Here is a 27,036-nt window from a genome sequence, read left to right as displayed (position 1 = left end):
CTCCTTCCACAGACAGGCTGAGCAGGCTGATTTGGTCCACCAAAGAGAGAAGGCCACAGAAACAAAAATACCATAACTGCTGTATCTGAATCTATTTAAAAGCATAGCTCAGTATTTTCCTCTTTTGCTTGAGTTTATTGTCTGAGTGGCTGTAATGGTATGATATCATTTTATCCTTATATTTAGTTTACTTACATTCTTATGTGACCAACTGATACTTCATATGCAAAACCCAGAGTTATCTCCAAATAAAGATGTATTGTCTCACTTTGGCTGCAGCCATTAAGCAACAAAACTGGGGCACTACTTTGAAAAAAGACACTTCTAAAACTGGAAGAAAAAATAACATTTTGGTGTCCTTTCGAAGAACTTGGCTGGCTGGAATGCAGATGTCTCCTTTCCGACAGACAGCCAGGCTCTGTACAGTATTCCACAGGCATGCTTTGGGTGATCCCAGGTGTGTCAGTGCATGAAAGTAAATTCCTGCTCTTTTGTTAGACCCCGCCTATGCCATGCTGTAGCTTGCTTTTGTCTTCAACACTTAACTAACTTCTGCAAAAACCTTGGTGTTCATATTTAGGTAAGAGCTTTCCTTTTTTCCTTTCACGACAAATGTCAGTTATAATGTTTGGAGGCAACAGAGCTGGAGTGTGAATCACACACTTCATCATTCAGCACAGCTTAGCAGAGCCGTGTCCAGGACTTTAAAAATGGGGTGGCCCATGTGGGGCACTTGTTTATGCATGGGTGGCACCAATTGTTATGCTTATTTATTTATTTACACAAATCGTTTATTTATTTACTTTCTAGTGAATTTTGCAGTTTCACATTGCACAATCACCCATTTTTTTCTATTCATCTTCTAGTTTTGTGGTGGTTTGCAAGTCACTTCTTGTTGCATTATTGCCATCAACTGGAGTTGAGTGGGACTCTAAATACTATGTGAATATGAAAAATATAGGATTAGATTTGTGCCAATAGGATCAAGAAAAACACTTTGGAGAGCAAACAAATTTTAAGACATTGAGAGAAAAAAACATTTGTTTCAAAAGAAAAACTTACGATCTGAATCAGATTCTTAAAATGATCAAGAAAAACACTTTGACGGTCAAACAAAAATTAAAAAATTGACAGAACAAAAATATTGACTAAAGGAAAAAAACATGTTTCAAAAGTAAAACTTACTATCTGAATCAACTTCTTAAAATGAGTAACAAAGTATGTTTCCTTTTTCTGTTTGCCTCTATGTGTTTTTGTTATCAATTTCCTTAATTTTGTTCTCGCTGCTCAGAGCTTTGCTCTCACTACCAGATTTGCACTTACACTGTCTGGCTTTCTCCTTTGCAATCCCTGAGTTTTTGGTTGCAATTCTGACACAACCCTTTCGGGTGGGTGGGACTTCTGAGAAGTCCTCTCCCATAGGACAGTGGTTTCTCTTGAGTGACAGTTCAGTGACCTGGAAGTGATGTAGCCTCCAAGACATTTTTTTTCCCACCTTGTCAACAACATGAATTTTGAGCCCCAAACACGTTATTTCTGCTGTCTGTGGTGTCTACTGAGGATAAAGTGAGTATTGATAATATATTTTATCTTTTCTTAGTTAATCTGTAAGTTAAACCACTTTTTAAGTTGGTTTTAAGCAGACGTTAGCTCACTAGCTAGCTGCTAAGCAAGCCATTGTGCTAGCCTCAGGACAATGGTCTACTGTTCCAGAGAGACATATTAAAAACTCATCTTAACATATTCATTACTGGTTTCATGGAATAAATTATTGCAGTTTATGTTAATAAGTTAGCTAATTTTTCAGGAACCTGTGGAACATCAGAAACTTTGCAGCTATTAGAGCTAACCTGTGTACTGCTAACTTGCTACAGAGGAAGCAGCAGAAAGCTGAGCTAACAGGCTGTTTTGCAGGTAAATACTCTTTTAGTGGAACTGCAGGATTTTTATGGTATAACTCAGAATCTACATGAGCTATTGTGGGAAGACTTTTAAACTACATTTACATACATACATACATATATATATATATGCATTTTTTATTCCATGTTACTTGGACGGGCTAAACAAGTTCATAGTTCTGCCTGCTCCTTTTTCGGTGAAACTAATGGATTATATGATGTAACTCTCTAGTAAATCTATAGTAACCATAGTCTGGTGACTAGTGTCTAGTTTAGCTACTTTTAGCTTAGCTGGAGTAATATAGTCTAACTCTGCCTCAACTGGTGACTTTTCTACTTCATTGTCAGCCAGACAAAATGTTGCTGCAGACACGCCCAAGGTACTGACCCCACAATAGAAAATCATAATGTCCACATTTATTTCCCACAATCTCAAACGTCACACTAAAAATAAACTTTTAGCTCTGATTTAATTATTTCCTTATTGATATCAGTTTTCCCTTTGTTGTAGGCAATCCTCGGGTGTCAGCAGGAGGAGGTGACCACCTGCATAACAGAGCACCCTGGTTCTGAGCCAGTTGCACCTTTGTGCTGCTCTTTGGGGAGGCGATGCTCAGCAGGTTAAACAACTGTAAGATTGATTTTGTTCATAGATTTTGTTTAGATCTTATACATCACCAGTTTTTCTTTCTTACAGACTCATGCCTCCATGTGGTCAGGTGGTGTTGGTGTGATCTGGGAGGGCACACTCATGTTGTCATCTCCTTGTGCCGTCTCCAGGATCCTGATGGGAGTTCTCTGTGCCTATAAAGCAGGGGTATTTACTTCTGGGCCTGGAGGGCCGGTATCCAGCACGTTTTAGTTTTAACTCTGTTTCAACACACCTGATTTCAGTCAGCAGATAATTAACAGGCTTCTGCAGAGCTGTTGCACAGGTAATTCAACCACTGATTCAAGTGTGTTGGAGCAGGGAAACAACTAAAACGTGCTGGATACCAGCCATCCAGGACTAGAATTGAATACCCCTGCTATAAAGCCTTCCTCCCTCCTCCGGACTTTAAACATTAGTATTTTATTATGGTTTACCTGATTTAGTAAATAAATCTCAATTTATAAATTTCCTGTTTTGGTGCCTGTCCATAAAATCCTGCATTAGACACCGAAAGCTGAATGGATGCCTTTCATTCACTTTGACATTCAATGTATTTTTAAAGATATCGGCTGTTTAACAGAGTGGTGCAAAAATAATTGCTAATGTCATGATTTTTGCAACAACCTGACCTTCGTGCAGAGAAACTCAGGAGACAAATGAGCTAAAAACAGTTTATTAAAGTGTTTGATGGATGACTGAAGAGGTAACAGCTGGAGATCAGGAACCAGAAGCTTCTGCGAGGAAGAGCAGACGTTAGTAAGAGGCAACAGGTCAGGTTTTTCTTAGACTGTGCAGGTAGCTTACAGAGAATGAGAAACGCCACAGAGATGGAGCCACAGGTTTTAGTGTTTAAAGATCAGAAGGCCCTGAGGTAAAATTGAGTGTTAGTAATGACTAAAGAGAGACTTACAAAAGGAAAAGTTTAGGTACTTACGGTCTGAAGTCGTAGCGCAGACAGGAGACAGCAGAATGGTGGAGAAACAACCAGAAGTCTGGGAGAATGACAGCATGAGTTGCAAGCGGGTGAGCAGAAGGTAGTGGGTAAGCCGACTGCCAGTATAGTTATGTGATCAGGAGCTTCAAGGAAAGAATTCCCATAGATCTGCATAGAAAATGAGAACATAAGTTTGAAAAACGGCAGAGTCATGGGCTAGATATGGGTTAAAACACTGATGAGTGACCAGCTACCAGCTTTTATTCAAGGATGGGGTTACAGGTGTGTGAGGATGTGCCTGCCCCATGAGAAGAGTTTTCAGGTAAGCTTCTCCATGGTGCTCTGCAATGGTGACTAGCAAGGCTAAGGAAGAGATTAAAGGGAACACAAACCCAGGACTCCGACCCAAACTCCTAACAGCAACACAACGACCTCCCACAGGCGGCTGTTCCACGGTCACACGCAGCTGCCTGAAGTTCAGCATCAGGCAACCTGTAGGCGATGTAATCATACGTGGCTTCTGAGCATGCAAGTTTACTCTAGCTGTACAGCGTACAATAATAATAAAGATTTATATTGTGTTGTGTTGCTCACCTTAAAGGTTCTTTTAAAATCTTAACCTGAGCCTGCTTACAGCAGGTCTTTCAGGTCTTTTGAACTAGACACAGAGAGGTTAAGGCACAGGTACTTAGTCAGACTCCTGATATGGTAGAGCATCCACCACCACAGACTCCTGATATGATAGAGCATCCACCACCACAGACTCCTGATATGATAGAGCATCCACCACCACAGACTCCTGATATGATAGAGCATCCACCACCACAGACTCCTGATATGATAGAGCATCCACTAGGGCTGCTCGATTATGGCGAAAATAATAATCACGATTATGGTGACTGAAATTGAGATCACGATTATTTAGGACGATTTTTCAATTCATGTTGATTTTATTTGTTTTTATTCAGTCATAAAACTGCTCAGGGCACAATCAGGACAAAAATAGGAAACAAGATGATCACTAAAAGAACTCCTGATTCCCAGGATAAAAAGACCAATATATTTATAGCTCATAGTTTATGACCCAAGGGCTATTGACCTTGGTTTAACTCATTTAAGTCTAACCAGTACAGACCCAAATACCAATACCTTGCAAATACTGACAGCAAGAATTATACAGTGGCAACAAATACATGCAAATAAATTTATGTTCACAAAATGTTGCATAATACTTATTTAGTCGTGTCAAGGTGTTGTAGGAGAGTGCACTAGCACCATGTCCTCAGAGAGATTAGTTATTAATTATCAGCGTGAGGAACTTATTTCTAGCTTATTTATAAACTATTTATTTACAAGTCCATCAGTTAATGTAATAATTGTCCCAACCACAGCTACACCCCCCACCCCCCAACCCGGTCTCACAGCAATCGGGGCAAACTGCACGTGTGTTTAGCACGCCGCGCACGCGCACATTTAGCTGTTTTTAGTGGCTCAGGAGTCCGCAGGTGCGGTGTGTGTGTGTCACTCACTCTGGTTACTCCAACAGGGAGCCGGATCTGAGAGCTGTTTCTTTAGCGACTGACACATCACTACATCATTCCCTTTCCTAATGTCCTGAAGAACGGTCCGGGGCGCAGGCAGAGTGTTTAGCTAACCTGCAGGAAATGTCGACGACAGTTATCCAGAAAGTAGCTAAGGGTTACCAGAGATGTTTCTCAGGTGTTCGCTAGGTACTTTTAAGTTAAAAAAAATCAAGAAGGGGGTCTGAAAAGCTGCTAGAAATAGCGTCAAAGTCGCTAAGTTGGCAACACTGTGAGGAGCGCTTCATTTGCAACTCGGGGCAGCGCAGGCGGGAGGAGCAAATAATCGGCTTGTTTTGTTTTTTATAATCGTTCAAAACTCAGATCGTAATCGTGATTAAAATTCGATTAATTGAGCAGCCCTAGCATCCACCACCACAGACTCCTGATATGATAGAGCATCCACCACCACGGACTCGAACAATAGGTCCATATGCTTGTCAACTGGAAACAATGGAAAAAGATTACCATTAGTACAGATATTTATCCATAACCATCACTGTGGGTTTATTATACAGCATATGAACTACATGAGGTGGGATTGGTCTGCAGTAGGGATGTGTATTTTTGACTGAATTTATTGTAAGAATATTCAATAAACAGTCCAAACTGATACTTAACATATATAACATGAGTTATCTGAACCATAATAGCGAGATTTAAATTTCAATGGTGGAAACAAAACCCAATGCACACTGCTGCCAACTAGCGGTCGACATTTAAAGTGCACCAAAAACAAAGAAAATACACAAATGTTTGCATGTAAATTCTTCCAAAAATTAGATACACTGCTTTTGAAAATGGATGTAATATCTCAGGAAAAAAATCACGATATATTACCACATCGATATTTTAGAGACACAGTTTGAGAATATCGATACAATATCACTGGGAAAATATATCGCGATATATTGTCATATTGATATTTTCTTACAACCCTTGTCTGCAGTGTACTTTGTGTACACTATGGTGTGTCTTAGCTCACCAGCTGCAGTTGATGCATGTGGCCGTGTAGCACTTCCATTGTAATGCAATGCAGTAGTTTTCAATCTAAAAAGAATGAACAAATAAATAAAAAATAGCTTTTAGACAAAAATATAGATTTTATGTAAAAATTAATTAAAAGCATGTATTTAACTCATTATTGATTATCTGCCCTGGATAACATTCTTTTGATGGAGAATACAGAACACGAGACAGAAAGCACACTGAATCTGATTTGTCTTGTTCTGACAAACAAATGTCAGATCTGTATACTGGAAAGAAATTTATTATCAAACATACTCACTTAGATAATCAGTCAGAGTTACATCATAAAATCCATTCGTTTCACTGAAAAAGGAGCAGGCAGAACTATGAACTTGTTTAGCCCATCCAAGTAACATGGAATAAAAAATGCATGTATCTATATGTAAATGTAGTTTAAATGTCTTCCCACATTAGCTCATGTAAATTCTGTCTGAGTTATACCATAAAAATCCTGCAGTTCCACTAAAAGAGTATTTACCTGCAAAACAGCCTGTTAGCTCAGCTTTCTGCTGCTTCCTCTGTAGCAAGTTAGCAGTACACAGGTTAACTCTAATAGCTGCAAAGTCTCTGATGTTCCACAGGTTCCTGAAAAATTTGCAAACTTATTAACATAAACTGCAATAATTAATTCCATGAAACCAGTAATGAATATGTTAAGATGAGTTTTTAATATGTCTCTCTGGAACCATTGTCCTGAGGCTAGCGCAATGGCTTGCTTAGCAGCTAGCTAGTGAGCTAACGTCTGGTTAAAACCAACTTAAAAAGTGGTTTAACTTACAGATTAACTAAGAAAAGATAAAATATATTATCAATACTCACTTTAGATCCTCAGTAGACACCACAGACAGCAGAAATAACGTGTTTGGAGCTCAAAATTCATGTTGTTGACCAGGTGGAAAAAAAATGTCTTGGAGGCTACATCACTTCCAGGTCACTGAACTGTCACTCAAGAGAAACCACTGTCCTATGGGAGAGGACTTCTCAGAAGTCCCGCCCACCCGAAAGGGTTGTGTTAGAATTGCAACCAAAAACTCAGGGATTGCAAAGGAGAAAGCCAGACAGTGTAAGTGCAAATCTGGTAGTGAGAGCAAAGCTGAGCAGCGAGAACAAAATTAAGGAAATTGATAACAAAAACACATAGAGGCAAACAAAAAAGGAAACATCCTTTGTTACTCATTTTAAGAGGTTGATTCAGATAGTAAGTTTTACCTTTGAAACATGTTTTTTTCCTTTAGTCAATATTTTTGTTCTGTCAATTTTTTAATTTTTGTTTGACCGTCAAAGTGTTTTTCTTGATCATTTTAAGAATCTGATTCAGATAGTAAGTTTTTCTTTTGAAACCAATGTTTTTTCTCTCAATGTCTTAAAATTTGTTTGCTCTCCAAAGTGTTTTTCTTGATCATATTGGCACAAATCTAATCCCATAGAAAATAATAAATAATATTAATACTACAGAAATGTTCTGTAGGCCTGGGCTAGAAGACAATGTGAAAGGTGCATGCTACCACACACTATTTTTGGAGTTTACAACTCAAGCCTTTTGTCGACAATGTAAAGTCAGTTTAAACTGGAACTTAGTAGGGTGACACCTGGGGTGGCCAATCAGATTCTAAGGGTGGCATGTGCTACCCCAGGCCACTCCCTGGACACGCCCCTGCAGCTTAGGCTGTGGTCTAGTGTTGGTTGATTTTCTGTGATTTCATTGTCTACAAAAAAGCAACCAAAACTAACTTAAATACAAAATCGTCATAGAACTATATTTCACAGAGAATTTGTAAGAACAAACTGTGGTTTTATGTAAACACAAATGCCTATAAATCTAAAATGAGTTATTTTATTGATTGATTCTATTAGAAAATTCCTTTTTTTATTTAAAAAAACAATAAAATAAGTTACGTTTGTGAATATTGCTGAACAGATGATTGTTCAGAGCTTTTAATACACTACTGGTGCCAATAGAGTATTTTTACAGTGGGGCAAAAAAGTATTTAGTCAGCCACCGAATGTGCAAGTTCTCCCACTTAAAATAATGACAGAGGTCAGTAATTTACATCGTAGGTACACTTCAACTGTGAGAGACAGAATGTGAAAAAAAATCCATGAATTCACATGGCAGGATTTTTAAAGAATTTATTTGTAAATCAGGGTGGAAAATAAGTATTTGGTCAATAACAAAAATTCAACTCAATACTTTGTAACATAACCTTTGTTGGCAATAACAGAGGTCAAACGATTACTATAGGTCTTTACCAGGTTTGCACACACAGTAGCTGGTATTTTGGCCCATTCCTCCATGCAGATCTTCTCGAGAGCAGTGATGTTTTGGGGCTGTCGCCGAGCAACACGGACTTTGAACTCCTTCCACAGATTTTCTATGGGGTTGAGGTCTAGAGACTGCCTAGGCCACTCCAGGACTTTCAAATGCTTCTTACGCAGCCACTCCTTTGTTGCCCGGGTGGTGTGTTTGGGATCATTGTCATGTTGGAAGACCCAGCCACGTTTCATCTTCAAAGCTCTCACTGATGGAAGGAGGTTTTGGCTCAGAATCTCACGATACATGGCCCCATTCATTCTTTCCTTAACACGGATCAGTCGTCCTGTCCCCTTAGCAGAAAAACAGCCCCAAAGCATGATGTTCCCACCCCCATGCTTCACAGTAGGTATGGTGTTCTTGGGATGCAACTCAGTTTTCTTCTTCCTCCAAACACGACGAGTTGAGTTTATACCAAAAAGTTCTACTTTGGTTTCATCTGGCCACATGACATTCTCCCAATCCTCTGCTGTATCATCCATGTGCTCTCTGGCGAACTTCAGACAGGCCTGGACATGCACTGGCTTCAGCAGAGGAACACGTCTGGCACTGCAGGATTTGATTCCCTGCCGTTGTAGTGTGTTACTGATGGTGACCTTTGTTACTGTGGTCCCAGCTCTCTGCAGGTCATTCACCAGGTCCCCCCGTGTGGTTCTGGGATTCTTGCTCACCGTTCTCATGATCATTTTGACCCCACGGGATGAGATCTTGCGTGGAGCCCCAGATCGAGGGAGATTATCAGTGGTCTTGTATGTCTTCCATTTTCTGATAATTGCTCCCACAGTTGATTTTTTCACACCAAGCTGCTTGCCTATTGTAGATTCACTCTTCCCAGTCTGGTGCAGGTCTACAATTCTTTTCCTGGTGTCCTTCGAAAGCTCTTTGGTCTTGGCCATAGTGGAGTTTGGAGTCTGACTGTTTGAGGCTGTGGACATGTGTCTTTTATACAGATAATGAGTTCAAACAGGTGCCATTAATACAGGTAACGAGTGGAGGACAGAAAAGCTTCTTAAAGAAGAAGTTACAGTCTGTGAGAGCTAGAGATTTTCCTTGTTTGAAGTGACCAAATACTTATTTTCCACCCTGATTTACAAATAAATTCTTTAAAAATTCTGCCATGTGAATTCATGGATTTTTTTTTCACATTCTGTCTCTCACAGTTGAAGTGATGTAAATTACTGACCTATGTCATCATTTTAAGTGGGAGAACTTGCACAATCGGTGGCTGACTAAATACTTTTTTGGCCCACTGTATGAAAATGAGAAACAGTCCAAGCTAAAGTATATGCAGGACTTTTTAACAGTTTTAACATTTACTGATGAGCTGTTTAATGGGACAACACAAGTCTATCAGGCAGAGAATTAGTCAGTGTGGCTACAAAAAACATTAGATAACAAGAGATTCTGCTTATTCTGAAATGATGCCTGTGCAACAGTAGACTCAGAAAAGGTGTGTTAAGATGTGAATTGAATGAGTACGGTAAATTTTACTTCATGATAATGCGTCACATGATGTAAAATATTAACTTTTCCCACTGAAATCTCATGTAGATTATCAAAAAACAAATCACATTACTGGAAGAAATCATAGACAAACATCTATTTTTGGAGGCAATAGGCCTACTAACAAATTTTAAATAGATGGTGTACCAGGTCATAAAATAATAAACATTTATGTGTGATATATTTAAAAACATAAATAGAATACTTTCTAATTAAATGACAAATGTGTTATCCATTTTGTCACGTTTAGGAGCAGGAGGTTAGGACCCAAGATGCAGAACCCAGGATGACAAGAGGCTGGAGTGGAAATACAAGTAAAAATCCTTTATTTGGAGGAAGAACCAAAATAAATCCAAACGGCAGGGAGCCAAAATCCAGGGAGTCAAAAAACACAAGAGGGACGAGCAGACTGTCAGAACAAATAACGCTGACAAATAACAATGGACCGACAAGAACAATGAGACAAGGAGGGCTTATATAGACAGGGAGGAGCAATTAGGGAAACAGGAAGCAGGTGTGTGGAGTAAGGCTGGAGGGAAGGCAGGTGACAACAATTATCTGGATGGGGAAGAGAACCAGTGGAGGGCAAATGAACCTAACACTATATAAAACACAAAACTAAACCTAAAGACTAAGGGAAGAACTCACACAAACACATACTGACACACACAAACTCATACATTGAACTGGGGAACAAGAGGCTGGGGCTACAACTTAAGACACACAACAGAGATGCAGACAAAGGACACATGAGGGCGCTAAGAGAACACAAAAAGGGGAATCTAAAGAGGGATGGAGGACATAAGGAGACACATGGAGAAGACACAGACGCAGACCATGACAGTACCCCCCCCCCCCCCCCCCCCCAAAAGGGCGGATACCAGACGCCCAAGACAAGAACAAGACAAAACCACAAACAAAAGACAAGGACAAAAACAGGACATGAAACCACAGGGAGGGAGAGGAGGGACCAAACAAAAACAAACCACAAGGGCGGGCGAGGAGGGAACAGGAGACTCAGAGGGACCGGCGACAGGGAACCAGGAGGCGGGACCAGGGGAGCCTCGGGGGCTGGCGACGGGGAACCAGGAGGCGGGACCAGGGAAGTCTCGGGGGCCGGCAACGGGGAACCAGGAGGTGGGACCAGGGAAGTCTCGGGGGGCGGCGACGGGGAACCAGGAGGCGGGACCAGGGAAGTCTCGGGGGCCGGCGACTGGGAACCAGGAGGCGGGACCAGGGAAGTCTCTGGGACTGACGACGGGGAACCAGGAGGCGGGACCAGGGAAGTCTCGGGGACCGGCGATGGGGAACCAGGAGGCGGGACCAGGGAACTCTGGGGATAGGGGGCTTTGGAGGAGGAGGAGGAGGAGGAGGAAGGAACTTCAGAGGACGAGGAAGGGTCTCTGGAGATGGGGACTGAGACTGGACCACAGGGGACTGGAACTTTTGAGGTGAGGACTGGAACACTTGGGACTGGAACTTTTGAGGTGAGGAATGGAACACTTGGGACTGGAACTTTTGAGACCGGGGTGGGGACTGGAACACTTGTGGGAACTGGAGCACTCGTGGGTAGACTTGAGACAGGAACACTTGTGGGGACAGGAACACTTGTGGGGAGACTCGAGACAGGAACACTTGTGGGGACAGGAACACTTGTGGGGAGACTCGAGACAGGAACACTTGTGGGGACAGGAACACTTGTGGGGAGACTCGAGACAGGAACACTTGTGGGGACAGGAACACTTGTGGGGAGACTCGAGACAGGAACACTTGCGGGGACAGGAACACTTGTGGGGAGACTCGAGACAGGAACACTTGCGGGGACAGGAACACTTGTGGGGAGACTCGAGACAGGAACACTTGCGGGGACAGGAACACTTGTGGGGAGACTTGAGACAGGAACACTTGTGGGAACTGGAACGCTATTGGGGACACTTGTGGGAACTGGAAGACTTGTGTGAACACTTGTGGGAAGACTTGTGGGAACACTTGTGGGAACACTTGTGGGAACACTTGTGGGAACAGGAACGCTTGAGATTTGGGAGACCTGGACGTGGAGACTGGAGACCTGGACGTGGAGACTGGAGACCTGGACGTGGAGACTGGAGACCTGGACGTGGAGACTGGAGACCTGGACGTGGAGACTTGAGTCCTGGACGTGGAGACTGGGAACTTGGACGTGGAGACTGGGAACTTGGACGTGGAGACTGGGAACTTGGACGTGGAGACTGGGAACTTGGACGTGGAGACTGGAGACTTGGACGTGGAGACTGGAGACTTGGACGTGGAGACTGGAGACTTGGACGTGGAGACTGGAGACTTGGACGTGGAGACTGGAGACTTGGACGTGGAGACTGGAGACTTGGACGTGGAGACGTCCACTTCAGAGCCGGGGCGTGAGACGTCCACTTCAGAGCCGGGGCGTGAGACGTCCACTTCAGAGCCGGGGCGTGAGACGTCCACTTCAGAGCCGGAGACAGGAGGTGTCCCGTTCAGGCCTGGAAGTGCCAGACTGGACGGAGCCTCTTGGACGGGCTGGACCGGAGCCTCTTGGACGGGCTGGACCGGAGCCTCTTGGAAAGGCTGGACCGGAGCATCTTGGAAAGGCTGGACCGGAGCCTCTTGGAAAGGCTGGACCGGAGGCGATGCGTCCTCCGGGACCACCACCGAGACAGGAGGCGATGCGTCCTCCGGAACCACCACCGAGACAGGAGGCGATGCGTCCTCCGGGACCACCGCCGGAGCAGGAGGCGATGCGGCCACCGGGACCACCGCCGGAGCAGGAGGCGATGCGTCCACCGGGACCATCGCCGGAGCAGGAGGCGATGCGTCCACCGGGACCACCGCCGGAGCAGGAGGCGATGCGTCCACCGGGACCACCGCCGGAGCAGGAGGCGATGCGTCCACCGGAACCACCGCCGGAGCAGGAGGCGATGCGTCCACCGGAACCACCGCCGGAGCAGGAGGCGATGCGTCCACCGGAACCACCGCCGGAGCAGGAGGCGATGTGTCCACCGGGACCACCGCTGAAGCAGGACGGTTGCGGCGTCGTCGGTGTGTTTTTTTTTTGGCTCAGCTGAGGTATGGAGAGGACACTGGCAGGAACTGAGGAGGAATGACAGCCCACCGGAGAAGATGCGACAGCGCTGTCTGGTCCAGGCGAGGGTGTGATGGCTTGGCCCTTCGGATGTGCTGAGAGGGCACCAACAGGTTTAGGGGAGAAGGAAATGAAGCCGGTTCGGATAGTTTGGACCGGGGCAGGAACGGACTGAAGTCTCGGAGCAGAAGGAGGAGACTTGGAGGAGGAAGTGGCAGGAGCGACTGGTGGAGGAGGGTCACGGCCAAAAGCTCGTAGCAACTTCTTGGCAAAGTCCCAAAAAGAAACTGTCTCGATTGGGTGGATCTCTAGGTAGTCAGCTGCCCAATCCAGAGGTCCATCCCTCAAACAAAGCACCATGAAGGAGACTTTATTGAACTCAGAGGAAGTCATGTCCAGGCTATGGGCGCAGTCCTGAATAAAGCCCCAACAGGTGTCCGGGTCTCCATGACCTGGGATGTTGGTGAAGCTGGAGGTTCTGCTGGGTCCTGGTCTGGTCGGTCCATTCTGTCACGTTTAGGAGCAGGAGTTTAGGACCCAAGATGCAGAACCTAGGATGACAAGAGGCTGGAGTGGAAATACAAGTAAAAATCCTTTATTTGGAGGAAGAACCAAAATAAATCCAAATGGCAGGGAGCCAAAATCCAAAAATCTAGGGAGTCAAAAAACACAAGAGGGACGAGCAGACTGGCAGAACAAATAACGCTGACAAATAACAATGGACTGACAAGAACAATGAGACAAGGAGGGCTTATATAGACAGGGAGGAGCAATTAGGGAAACAGGAAGCAGGTGTGTGGAGTAAGGCTGGAGGGAAGGCAGGTGACAACAATTATCTGGATGGGGAAGAGAACCAGTGGAGGGCAAATGAACCTAACACTATATAAAACACAAAACTAAACCTAAAGACTAAGGGAAGAACTCACACAAACACATACACATACTGACACACACAAACTCATACAATGAACTGGGGAACAAGAGGCTGGGGCTACAACTTAAGACACACAACAGAGATGCAGACAAAGGACACATTAGGGCGCTAAGAGAACACAAAAAGGGGAATCTAAAGAGGGATGGAGGACATAAGGAGACACATGGAGAAGACACAGACGCAGACCATGACACATTTGTGCATTCAGATATGCAGAAAGCCCTGGGATTGTGCACAATTTGCGCAAACCAGAAAACTCTTAATTTTAGTGAGCCCTCTAGTGGTGACATGTTGCAATGCAGCAAAGAGTTCATCTAACGGCTGTAAGGCAAATGTTGCTTTCACACGTACCCGGATAAATCCGTTGTTAAGGACATGCCAGACCTGTAGGTGGCAGTACTTCCCCCGTTCTTAACCTCGTCCTTCGTCTGTGGTCTTCCGCAAGGAGCAGTAATTCCGCTTGCAAAAACAAACAAGCAAAAAGTGCTTGGACAACTGATAAAGAGAGCGCAGCTCTGAGGGCATCCATGCTGTCGGCTAGTGTAAACACAGGTCGCACATGTGATGTCAGCATTTTTTTGTCGCGGAAAGTGACGTTGCGGACCTTAAAACTCCGGTTTTGTCTGTCCACACGCAGACACCCAAAACGGAGAAAACGCAGATCCTCACTTTGGCCGGAGTTTTTAAAAAGATCCGTTTTCGTGTGAAAAAAACTCCGTTTTCGTGTGGATGACAGGCCAAAACGTAGAAAAATATCTACGTTTTGGCAGATCCCCGGCTACGTGTGGACAGGGCCTAAGATTGTGAGTCCAAACTGGGCTGATGATGAAACCACTTATTGATCACTGAGTCAGCAGAAAAATTTCCATGCACTTTTTCTTGCAGTTAAATTCCAGTGTCGTAATTACACTGCAGTCTGCAGAGAAGAACAATCAGCTTTAGTTTTCTTTTTTTTACTTACTTATTGGCACCAATTATTAATTCCAGTTTTCTCAAAATCATTTCATTTTTGATGCCTAAATTAAAACCTCCGTGTGTTTTACATGTGGCAGTTAATGTTATGGTTTATAATAACTGTGATAATCTTCCTAAGAATAGATTATTGTGTTCTGGATTATCAGAAGTTTTAATTCCATCATCTTTCACCCATACTGTCACAGCCAACAGATGTGGAAATTTCCATCAGGCTGGGCAAAGTCTGACATGCTCTGGCTGTGTTACCTCTCTGACCTTCATGCTTTTTTCTGACAATATATAACCACTCTCTCGTCTTTGAATCACATTTTCTTACTATACCCCTACTACAGTTTTAAATAAGAAAATCAGTAAATCTACATCCACTGGAAAGTTGTTTTTGCTCTGCAAAAGCATGGTGCACTGAAACATCAGATTAAGTGGAATTAACCCATGACACCATCAATGAGTTTGCACAAAACATATTCACGTGGTGGAAAATGTGTCAAAATGTAGTAGATTGATAACATTTTTGACCTTTCAGAAGTTGAGCTGAGTGCATGGTATTGAATTGAACTATTCTTGATGTGGAATCTACTGCTGGATGTGGAATCAGGGAATTTCCAGCTGATGAAGAAAAAACTAACAGATTTAGAAAAATATTGGCTGCATATGTACAATTTTAATGTAATTGATTCTCAGATTAATCAATTATAAATCTGTAACACTGCACTAGACCTCACTAGACTCCTGGAATAGATTTTTATAGTCTTGTAAGCTGAGAAACGTGGCTTCCACCAAACCAGACCTGCATGTTCCGACCTATCTCACAGATGTTTCATCAGACAGAAATTTGAAAAGTCAGCAACTAGAACATGTTTTCTTGATTGGTGAAACATTCCTGGATAGTTTTACCCATTTCAGATTTTCTTGTGAAAAGCAGCATACGATGTCCTTTTGACAGGTTAAAACAGCTTTTCAACTTCAATAATGAATGAAAATATAAAAGGTTTGCTTCACTTCATCTTCATAAAAAGCTTCAGCAGAAGAAGAAAAGTAAAAAAGATCAACATGATGCACAACGAATACAAAGAGTATGACCCAAGTCCTACTTCCTTCTCCAACGTTTCTGTCTGAGCACAAAGACCCAACTGCAACAATCAGAGCAAAAGTCTAAGCAAACATCAAACTGAATCGATGGCATTCATACGTTAAAGGAGCTTGTAAACATTACCTAAGCTATTGATTACTTCTACTGTAGGCAAATGCAGTAAAAGTCACAAAATTATTCTTCTTGGCAATCATGAGGAGTTGTTGTGTGGAGGAACTGAGAGAATGGAAAATGCAGAGAAAACTTTATCTTTATGTTGCGCTTGGTCTGTCCTTCTAGCTTTAGCTGAGCACAAGTCTTGGTTTCAGAGTTCACTTGCGTTCATTCCAAACAGCTGATTACAGTCTCTGTTCATTCCCAGCAAATGCTCTTTGAAGTCTACTGTAAAACAAAACCAAAAAAACTTCAGCTTTTCTAATGAAAAACAGGCTGAACAGCTCGGCTGCCATATTTGATCTGATTTTCACGTGAATTATTTCACATCCAGTAGTATAACAAGACAATTACCTCCAAAAGACATGTTAATGGAGGTCAGGCAAGCTGCCAGGCAAGCATAAGTGATTATTTGCTCTGTCATCATGTCACTAAGTTTGAACCGTCCTTGTGCAAACCACATTTAGAGAAATACAGTTAATGAAATTAAACCAAACAATCTTCTTATATAAATTCCCGTGGCATGACTGAATTAGTCTGCAGCTTCCTGAATGTTTTCTAAGCTACAAAGAGAGCACTCACACCGTCTCTCACAGTTTATAGTCTCTGTGGTGGTGGGGGTGGGGGGGAGTATGCCATAGGTCTCCGTCTCAGTATAAAAGCCGGTGCTCTGATGTCTCGACCCTCTTTCAGGCTCAGAAGCACACACGGTAAGAAAAACAGCATTTTAAATTCTCAATCTGCATTTCAATCACGAGTGAGCTGAATACTCAGCCACTCACCCATGCTGTGTCGGTGGCTCAAACTCACATGTTTAGAACAACATAAGAGCAAAGAAAGTATCCTTTTTTCTCTATGGCAATCACAATGAAAGTGCCTTACTTTTCTTTTATATTAGTTTATTGTCATGTTGGCATTTTCAGTTGTTTTTATTTATTGCTTTATTATTTTGTGATGTTGAAACAATGCAGCTATCACAAACTGAAAACGTTGAGATAATGCATTATCTCTGGTGAAAAGGGAAAGATACTGCAAAAGCAAACCCTCACAGGGACTGTTGCCATGTGGAGACTTTTAAAATATGAAGCTAGGTGATGGAAACAAGTAAATTAAGCACACATTCGACCAGTGCAGCACATCTCATTAGAAGAAGTACCAACATATGAGTGACTGCACAGACGTGGCACAGTTGGTTGCCTTCAGAGGGTCATTCAGTTTAAATTAGCACAGCAGGGTAATGACCTTTGTCCTCCTTCGGGTAGAAGTTTTTGATTACGGGGACTGTAATCAGAGCTTCAGCTGAAAAGAAAGCTGAAGAAAGTGTGCCTGAAGCCTCGAGGTTGTTCTGAAATTCCTAAGATTAGTTGAGTGTGGTGAAACTGCATTGGAGACAACTTGTTCAGTCAAATAAACAATGTTTGAAAAAGAAAATAAGACTGAGCTGCTGCAGGCAACAATTGTTCAGTTCAGTGAAATACAACAGCAGCAAAAACATCTATGATAATCATGCACAGCTAAACTAAACACGTAAAGGAGAATGCTACTCGCTGTAGTCAGAAGAAAATGAACAATGCTATTTAAATCAATTGTCTAATCTGAAACTTTGTGAACCATAAATTATCCATTCTTCATAGTGGCCACCTGTTTTGCTTAAAGATACTGTTGTCTACTTTTCTGTTGACATGTTGCAGCTTCATCATGGTGTTTAGAGTAGCAGTGATCGGAGCGGGCCCCTCAGGTCTGACCAGCATCAAGGCGTGTCTAGATGAGGGCTTGGAGCCAACCTGCTTTGAAAGCAGTGATGACATGGGTGGTCTGTGGAAGTTCAAGGCAAGTTGCTGCTTTTTGTTAATCTGCTGTTGATGTCCTCAAGCTAGTCATGTGAAAATAAACCAATTGTTATCCATTTTTACTCCACCCTTTCTGGAATTTGGCTTGTTTGTCTCATGCTCTGTCATAACTGTAACTCTGCAGGAAGTTTCAGAGCCCAACAGGGCCAGTATCTATCGTTCCCTCACCATCAATATCTGGAAGGAGATGATGTGCTACAGCGACTTCCCCATCCCTGCTGATTATCCCAACTACATGCACCACTCTAAAATCCTGAAATATTTCAGGATGTACGCAGAGCACTTCAAATTACTTGAACACATTCGCTTTCAGGTTACCAAAGAAGCATATTGTTATATAATGTTGCTGATGTTTACATGCATTGACTGACTTGTAATTCATTTTCGTTTTCTTATGTTAGACCTCAGTGAAGAAAGTCACACAGAGACCAGATTTCTCTCGCACTGGTCAGTGGGAGGTGGTCACAGAGAATAAAGACGGACTAGAGGAGAGACACATCTTTGAAGCAGTTATCTGCTGCTCTGGTCACTTCAATTATCCTAACCTGCCACTCAAAGACTTCCCAGGTAAATGTGTGGCTGCAAAAAGCATAATTACACTGTCTATACACAAGGGTTGAACAACACAGCACTATTGTTGCAGGAATTGAGACATTTGAAGGACACTACTTCCACAGCTGGGACTACAAAGGACCTGAGGACATGCATGGGAAGAGAGTGGTAGTCATTGGCATCGGCAACTCAGGAGGTGACATCGCTGTGGAGGGAAGCAGAGTTGCAGAACAGGTTGGGAAGTCTCATTGATTATTTGGCTTTCTTCTAACATTTTTGTGATTTCGTGTTCAGATTGTTGGGTATTTTTGTGAGTTGATGTTTTTCTCCTGCAGGTGTATTTGAGCACTCGCAGTGGTGCTTGGGTCATCCGTCAGGTTTCTGACAATGGCGAACCAGTGGACAGGTTCAACTCACGATTTGTACACGTCCTGTTCAAGGTTTTGCCCATGAGTTTTCTGAACTGGCTGGGTGAGAAAAAGCTCAACGCCATGTATGATCACGCTATGTACGGGCTGAAACCAAAACACAGGTATGACATTTTTACATCCAGGGGGTGACGCTAATGCACTAACCTTCTTATACAAAAAACAGTGTATGAATGGATTTCATTGGTAGAAATTGAAATTACTAAAAGTGTGTTGGAAAAAAAACTATGGGGCAAGCATGAGGAGTTGAGTGATTTGGCAAGAACCATGATGGCTCTCCATCACTGCAGCAGTTGCTGGATGTTCCCACTTTGCAGTCAGGATCAAATGTGACCCAAGAAGAGATAAATGGTGAACTACATACAGTCACAGATGGTCATGGCTCAATGATGCATGTGTGGAACAAAGGTTGATCTTGTTGTCTGATTCAGTAGAAGGAAGAAATGTGTTAAACACACAGTTTGTGTCACATTGAGGGTAGGAGGTTTGGATCCAAAATGCAAGAACCCAGAGCTGCACAGGCAGGAGCAGTTGCAAGAAGAAGAATCCTTTATTTAGGAGGAGTTGTAAAAATCCAAAGGGGCTGGAATCTAAGCCTCGCATATAAACACTGAAAGCCAAAACAAAAGCTCTAACTTATGAGCAGGAACCTAGAGAGCACAGGAGGGAAACTAGAACAACGTTGACAAGACAATGGACCAACAAAACACTTCTTCTTCTTCAGTGAGTGTTCAACGGCAAATGCAAGCTACTTAGCGCATTATCGCCACCCTCCTGATTGCATGTGAACAGTCACTACTACTGTTCATACTCCCAACAAAACTCTGAGGCCTAGTCCACACGTAGCCGGGTTTCTGTAAAAACGAATATCCGCCCCTCCAAAAACTTGCATCCACACCACCTCGTTTTAAAAAAAAACTTTGTCCACACGTACCCGGATAAATACGTTGTTAAGGACATGCCAGACCTGTAGGCGGCAGTACTTCCCCCGAATTGTATCCAGTCAGCGTAACTTCTCGTCTTCCGCAAGGAGCAGTAATTCCGCTTGCAAAAACAAACAAGCAAAAAGCGCTTGGACAATTGATAAAGCGAGCGCAGCTCTGAGGGCATCCATGCTGTTGGCTAGTGTAAACACAGGTCGCACACGTGATGTCAGCATTTTTTGTCGTGGAAAGTGACGTTGCGGACCTTAAAACTCCGGTTTTGTCTGTCCACACGCAGACACCCAAAACGGAGAAAACGCAGATCTTCACTTTGGCCGGAGTTTTTAAAAAGATCCGTTTTCGTGTGAAAAAACTCTGTTTTCGTGTGGATGACAGGCCAAAACGTAGAAAAATATCTACGTTTTGGCAGATCCCCGGCTACGTGTGGACAGGGCCTGAGAGACAAGACAGGGTTATATACACAGGGGCTGGGTGATAAAAGGGAATTGGGAACAGGTGGGACTAATAAACTGAGAGGAGGAGCAGAAACAGGCAGGGGAGAACACCAGATCTAAATCCTGTAAAACAAAGCTACTAAACTAAAATAAACCTAAACACTGTAGAACTAAGACACAGGAGATCTAAAGACAAGTAAACTAATGACCTACATGGGGAAGGAAACAACACACTAAAGGAGATACGACTAGATAATCTGAACATATAGAAAACTAAAAACAAGTGAAGTGACTAGGGGGAACATGAGGGAAACCTGGAGGGGGCTGGGGACCAAAGGAACACAGAACTTGACAGTTTGTTGCATTGTTTTCCTTATTGGGACTGCTGTGTTCACAATGAAGCCAGTTGATTTGCTGCTAACAAGTGTTCACAAAGGCCCTGTGGCTGTCAGAATTTGATTCAAAGATGTTGGTACAGTCTGACCAATCAGTGTTTTTTTAACCATGTGAATGAATAGGTCTGTCTTTTTTAGACATGGCAGCGGCACAAGTGATGTGGGTTGTTTCACTGGGAAATCTTGAGTTCTGCCTTTTAGGTATTGCCAAATCAGGTACCATCTACTAAGGGTTAAAGGGATACTTTGTTGACATAGGAAGTAAAGTTGTATGAAATGAAAGTCAGTAACTCAGCAACAGATTTCCAGACTGGAATGCCAAAGAAAAGTTTTCATGAGGAAGTTAGAGTCAAGATTAGCACTATTCAAAAGTTGTTTTTAGGAAACAAAGCTGTCAATTAGCCACATTGCTTTGGCAGCATCTGGGAGCCTTAGGTTGTTAATAAGTGGTCAGACCGTGGCGCAATCGTGTCCTTTTCACAATAAAGTTACGTGATGGCGGCATAAAGGGGACATGGGGTGGTCCCTGCGCTGCCGTGGACTTCCATTTATCTTGGACATGACTTGCTTTTTATTGTGATCAAAGCTGCGCTCATGAAGTTTTTTTAGCCGCTCCAAAAGGTGTCTGTCCCCCGCAGTCCTCGTGCAGTCTCTGATGATTTTAGAGTTTAGTAAAAGTTATTTGTTTACCTTACATGTTCCAGCTAGTAGCTCTAGCCATCTTCAGAGATCGCTGGTGATGGCTTCTCTTCCTTTAATCCTTTATATTAAATCAAAACCCTGGTCAACGGACTTTTATTTTTAGATTTTTATAATGAATGCAGATTACTTCATGACTCTCTCACTCCTCCACCATCTCTTTACATTCAATAGGCTCTTCAGCCAGATCCCAGTGATCAATGATGACCTTCCTTTCAAGATTTTGTCTGGGTCAGTCCTCATTAAACCAAACATAAGAGAGATTCGTGGATCCACCGTGGTGTTTGATGATGGCAGCGCTGTGGAAAATGTCAGTAAAATACAACATGGCCTACTCAAGGTCTTCTTTATGTCAAGAACAAACTGAGGAATGAGTGCTTGTGTGTTCTATATTACAGGTGGACACAATTGTCTTTGCCACAGGGTACAACTATGACTTCCCATACTTGCCAAACAATGCAATGTACAAGTCAGGCCACCGAGTCGGTCTGTACAAACATGTTTTTCCTCCAAACCTGGAACATCCCACTCTGGCCATTGTAGGTTTTATCCATTCTGATGGAGCCATCATGCCACAAGCTGAAATGCAGGCTCGCTTTGTTGCTCGAGTCTTTGCCGGTGAGGATGCCCTTCACTGTGGTTTAAAATTAAATATCCCCCCATTTACCATTTATAAGTTATAACTATCTGTCCATCTGTCTTGGTTTTTTAGGCCATAAGAAGCTACCAGCAAACCAGGCTATGATCAAGGCTGTGGAAAAGGACACCAAGCAAATTGAGAAAAGGTACGAGAAACTCGATTTACAACTTTAATACCAAACCAAGTAAAGTTTTTTTTTACTTAATGAATCATCACCAACAGAAGGATGCTAGCATTGGTATTACATTAACCAAGGGCGTCAGTTTGTTGTCAGAATTGCTGGGGACAATAACCATACACTTGAGTGGGGTTTAAAAATTGCTGGGGACAATAAAGTAGGCTAGCACAGGGGTCGGCAATCCGCGGCTCTGGAGACGCATGCGGCTCTTCCATCCATCTGATGCTGCTCTCTGTGCTTGTAAAATAATGAATGGATATTTAAATAAAATGCTTTATATTTTACTGCATTAATTTTACATCTGTATGCCAATTCCAAATGTAAAGATTGTCTGCGTAAACCTGAACAGGTCTAACCCAGTCTTACTGTGAGACCGGGTTGACGCGTCACGCTTGTGCGTAATCATATGCGCTTCCTGAGCTGAAGGATGTGAGATTCTGGGCTTCTCCTCAGACAGGTTCCTGGATGCGTCGCCACATTGGAGACAGGAACAAGCACTATTCAGCCAAAGTTTCATAATCAGGTTTGGCAGTGTGAGTGTCCCGATAGATCATGTGCCCTGGCTACTTGGCCAAGGGGTTGTCCCTTTGGCTGACTGGTTAGAGCGTATGACTCTCACCCGGGAGTCTGGGGATCGAATCTCGCCCGAGCCCTCGTTTCATTTGACTGTTTATTTTGATGGATAAACTCAAGGATGTTGCTTGGTTTGAAAGAATTACCCCGACGCAGGACGCACACTGATGCGCATGGATGAGCTGACATTTTAATCGTTAACGCACATCGCGGAGGTCAAATATTCCCATCAGAACATCAGAGCTTTATACTGGACACTGTGTTCAGCGTGGCTCGGAGCGCCCACGGTGGACAGTGAGCTGAAGATCTGGGGTTCGCAGCGCAGCACAGAACCGGCGCATGCGATAAGATTTCCTCCCACTGAAACAGTCTGGAAACCCGGTCTCTCTGAGGGATGTGTCACTTGGAAAAATGTTCTTTTTATGAAATTATGAAACTTTGGCTGAACAGCGCTTGTTCCCGTCTCTAATATGGAGACGCATGACGCGTAGAGACATTTGATTACGCACAAAGTTTATGTGGAGCAGAAGCGGTCGGGCCACGGCAGGTGAAATGTTCCTAGCCTACATGAAGTGAAACTGTTTAATTGTAACATTAATATGTTACTGGACACGCTGGTCTGGTTGGTTAGACCAGTGTTTGAAGTGGAAAACACACACACACACACACACACACACACACACACACACACACACACACACACACACACACACCAATTAAAATAATGCTGATAGCGTGGACTAGAAGACAGGTGATGGTTTATGTATTTAAATGATGATCAGGCTGCTGTAAAATGTAATCTCCATCCACATCCAGACACAATTATCCTCTATTCTTTCTCTAGTTGCTCTGCTCTTGTCTGGGCTGATCAGCTGATGGTGCGCGCGGCGCACCTAACTAGCGGCTGATGCACATTTTACGCATTTGGAGAGATGGGCTGGATGCTTTGCTTTTACTGGAAGATGGTCCACTTAACGCACGGGTGTAGACTACATATTAATGACAAATAATTGAAAATTAAATTGTGAGTTTTTACTTCATATTTTATAAATAAAAAGGACGGGGGAACACATTTATGACGTCTTTTTAAACTAAATTTTCTGGCGCGACCTGCCTGCTTCACTTAAGTCACTGCTTATTAAGGTTTGTCCAGAATTACCGTGGGAAAAGGGTAATGATGGCTCTTTGATGGGAACAGGTTGCCGACCCCTGGTATAAGATCTGAGCTGGTAAAACAAAAATCCTCATCAGCAGGCGTTTTTGAAAGTGGGGGGGACACAGATGCCAATCACAAATTTTGCCGGGGACATGTCCCCGGCGTCCCCGGTTAAAATGACGCCTATGACATTAACAGTGTTATGTTGTTATATGTTAGAGTTAGGCAATCCTGGTCCTCAAGTGCCGCTATCCAGCATGTTTTAGTTGTTTCTCCAACACACCTTATCCAATGGTCGAATCACCTGTTTGCCAGGTTTTCAAGCTCTGTAGAAGCCTGTTTACCTCTTACTGATTAAAATCAGTTGTGTTGGAACAGGGAAACTACTGAAACATATTGGATAGTGGTGCTCAAGGACCAGGATTGCCTGCCCCTGTTCTATGGAAATGTCAGTCTTGAGGTTTCAGTCGTTACCCAAGGTTGGGAGGTAATCATTACAAGGGTGAAATTCAATCATCTTCTCACTGCTCTAGCTCCTTATGGGGAATCGCAAGGCATCCCCAGGACATAGAAACTTTATTATCCCAGCAAGTTCTGCCCATACAACCTCTAAAGAAAGGCAACCAGGAGGCATGCTAATCAGAGAGCTGAACCATCTCAGCAGACTAATTTCAATGCAGAGGACCAGCAGCTCTACTCTGAGCAACCCCAATATTGTAGCTCCTTACCCTATTTCTAAAAGAGTCTAGCATTTGACCCTCTTCACACACTCACACTACAACTTCAATGTCTCACACTGAAGAATCACCCCTACTCCACTCTCATGGCTAGCTTACGGAAGCAAAACTGTCCACAAGTTCACTTTGGGAAATATGATGTTTTTTCTATTTAAACCTTGTTGTTTAAATTCATTTTTTTATTTTGGTATTTTTTTCAGCTATGTCGTGTCAAAGTTGACACCCCTACAAGTAGACTTTGTTGAGTACATGGATGACTTAGCAAAGGATATTGGAGTACGGCCCAGTCTCCTCTGGCTCCTCTTCACAGACTTCCCGCTGTTTAAAAGGGTGTTCTGGGGACCTGTCACTGCATACCAGTACCGACTAATGGGACCGGGGAAGTGGATAGGGGCACGAAAGGCCATCTTCACTCAGTTGGACCGCATGTACCAGCCGCTAAAAACCCGAAAGGTCTGAAAAGGGCATCATTTCCCAAAGTTCTTATTGCTTCATATTGTTTGGATTCTTTTCTGAAATAATTTTATCAGATGCTCAGCAGAGTCTGCAAGTTTTGTAATATCCAAACTATCATTTTCCTGCAGCTGACGATCAATCAGAGTTCAACCACAGGTCGCCTCATCAAGCTGAGTTTGATCGTCATGACTGGAGGTGCTGCTCTGTATTACTTTCACGTGCACAACCCAACCACCATCCCTATCCTGATGTCCAAGTTTCATCTACAAACAGTCTAAATGAAACCGTACTTACTGGCTGTTTTATGTAACTGGCCAAGTAAGACATCGGCCACTTATTCCCAGTAGTTCTAACTGCTATGGCTTTGTGAAGCTTTTTAGTTTACTGGAAAAGTGTAACATTGGACGAAACCTTCAATTTAACACAATTTGACCTAAAATAACCGTTTGTATTTTAAAGTGCTGTAACCAGTTTTACTGATTAAAAGCAAGTCAGATTTGGGCATTATAATCACCTTTCTATACAGTGAAGATGTGTTTGCCATATTTTCACTATAAAACTAAAACACAGTTTCACAATAAAAACAGTATTGTGAATGTTTTAATAGAAAAATAAGCTTTTTACCATCTGAACACATTCTTTGAAGCTGGTTATAAGCTATGCATTTTGCATATACAAGCTTTTTATTTTCTCATTTTTCAAAATTATGTTTGTTTCTTCCCACAGTATAGCAGCAGGTAACTTATAGTAAATGTATCAACTAGTAAAGCATGTTAGTGTTTTATGAAGTTGTGTTGAAGTTGCACAAATTAATCCTTCCAGTTTGTATATACTATTATATGAGATCAAATATAAATAGTGAAAAAATGAATAAAATAATTGTTTAACTAAGCCATATGCTTTGCTGTGGGTTTCTGAAGAATCTGTCTGTCATGGTCTGCGTCTTCCTTCATGTGTCTCCTGATTCTCCATCCCTCTCTAGATTCCCTTCTGTGTCTCATAGCGCCCTCATGTGTCCTTTGTCTGCGTCTCATTTATGTGTCTTCTGTTTGTAGGCCTTCATATCATTCCCTCAGGTCCGCTGTTTATTTAGTCATCCTCAGCCCCCTCCAGTTGTTGCTCCAGCTTCTTGTTCCCTAGCTCAGTATATGTGTGTATTAGTGTGTGTATGTGTGTGTGAGTTTATGTGTGTGTCAGTGTGTGTATGTGTATATGTGTGTGTGTGAGCCCTTCCCTCTGTGTTTAGGTTTAGGTTTATTTGCCCTCCTCTGTTTCTGTTTTCCCATTTAGATAATTATATTCACCTGTCTTCCCTCCAGCCCTCACTCCACACACCTGCTGCCATTTTCCCTGATTACCTCCCTCTGTGTTTATAAGCCTTGTCTTGTCACTCTGTGGTTGTTGGTTCATTGTCTTGGTCAGCGTTGTTTTGTCTCCACTCTCCACTCTCCACTCTCCACTCTCCACTCTCCACTCTCCACTCTCAGTCTTTAGGTCTCTGCTCAGAAAGTGAGCTTTTGGATTTTGGTCTCAGTTTAGTTATTGGGTTTTTGCCTTCGCCCCTTGGATTTTAGGTTCTCCTCCTAAATAAAGGATTTTTACTTTTCAACCGCTCCTGCCTGTGTGTTCTGGATTTCCTGCACCTTGGGTCCAAGCCTCCTGCTCGCAGAATCCCCAGGTCAAACCCTGCAGTTCAGATCAGGTCAGCCAGGAACTGAAATATGAAAGCATCATAAAACATCTGAAAACTTTCAAAATAAAAGTCACATGTAGATTTCCAGGCTGCTTAAAAACGTAGAAAATGTACATCTTTTCCTGTGAAACTTCCAGAGCTG

General features: G+C 42.9%; 1 protein-coding gene and 2 long non-coding RNA genes across 7 annotated transcripts; 2 read left to right on the top strand and 1 right to left on the bottom strand.

Annotated features, from left to right (window-relative positions):
- The first annotated feature begins 1,308 nt into the window (after positions 1–1,308).
- Positions 1,309–3,492, top strand: LOC139071529 (uncharacterized). Its single transcript, XR_011521387.1, has 3 exons — positions 1,309–1,566; positions 2,413–2,521; positions 2,599–3,492. It is a non-coding gene; the product is annotated as an uncharacterized lncRNA (long non-coding RNA).
- On the bottom strand, positions 3,211–7,103 carry LOC129157130 (uncharacterized). Of its 4 annotated transcripts, XR_008560482.2 has the most exons (9): positions 6,916–7,103; positions 6,575–6,681; positions 6,356–6,399; positions 6,053–6,117; positions 4,082–5,511; positions 3,880–3,979; positions 3,488–3,655; positions 3,358–3,419; positions 3,211–3,287 (listed from the first exon to the last, which is right to left on the bottom strand). It is a non-coding gene; the product is annotated as an uncharacterized lncRNA (long non-coding RNA). The 4 variants fall into 4 exon arrangements; XR_011521386.1 differs by having other exon boundaries at positions 3,880–5,511; XR_008560479.2 differs by lacking the exon at positions 3,358–3,419 and having other exon boundaries at positions 3,880–5,511.
- A 9,501-nt stretch (positions 7,104–16,604) lies between these two features.
- LOC107374031 (flavin-containing monooxygenase 5) lies at positions 16,605–26,092 on the top strand. 2 transcript variants are annotated; one of them, XM_070554069.1, is made up of 11 exons: positions 16,605–16,869; positions 17,851–17,989; positions 18,134–18,322; positions 18,411–18,576; positions 18,653–18,795; positions 18,897–19,093; positions 21,636–21,771; positions 21,860–22,079; positions 22,174–22,246; positions 24,946–25,198; positions 25,330–26,092. In XM_070554069.1, exons 2-11 carry the CDS (start codon positions 17,858–17,860, stop codon positions 25,477–25,479), a joined length of 1,659 nt encoding a protein of 552 aa, XP_070410170.1. In that variant the 5' UTR covers positions 16,605–16,869; positions 17,851–17,857; the 3' UTR covers positions 25,480–26,092. The 2 variants fall into 2 exon arrangements, with proteins under 2 accessions (XP_070410170.1, XP_054592268.1); XM_054736293.2 differs by having other exon boundaries at positions 17,851–17,993; positions 18,138–18,322.
- Positions 26,093–27,036: the final 944 nt, after the last annotated feature.

The sequence above is a fragment of the Nothobranchius furzeri genome, chromosome 8 (assembly GCF_043380555.1).
Source record: "Nothobranchius furzeri strain GRZ-AD chromosome 8, NfurGRZ-RIMD1, whole genome shotgun sequence".
NCBI classification, from domain to species: Eukaryota; Metazoa; Chordata; class Actinopteri; order Cyprinodontiformes; family Nothobranchiidae; genus Nothobranchius; species Nothobranchius furzeri.
Note: the sequence above shows the minus strand (reverse complement) of the source record. Positions and strands in the feature narration are given on the sequence as shown.

What these genes read in the sequence shown, in the direction of transcription:
- LOC107374031 (XM_070554069.1), top strand. Translation starts at nt 17,858, where the DNA reads ATGGTGTTTAGAGTAGCAGTGATCGGAGCGGGCCCCTCAGGTCTGACC. An exon ending in ATGGCAGCGCTGTGGAAAAT is followed by an intron (nt 21,772 to 21,859) that starts GTCAGTAAAATA and finishes TCTATATTACAG; the next exon opens with GTGGACACAATTGTCTTTGC. An exon ending in AGCCGCTAAAAACCCGAAAG is followed by an intron (nt 25,199 to 25,329) that starts GTCTGAAAAGGG and finishes ATTTTCCTGCAG; the next exon opens with CTGACGATCAATCAGAGTTC.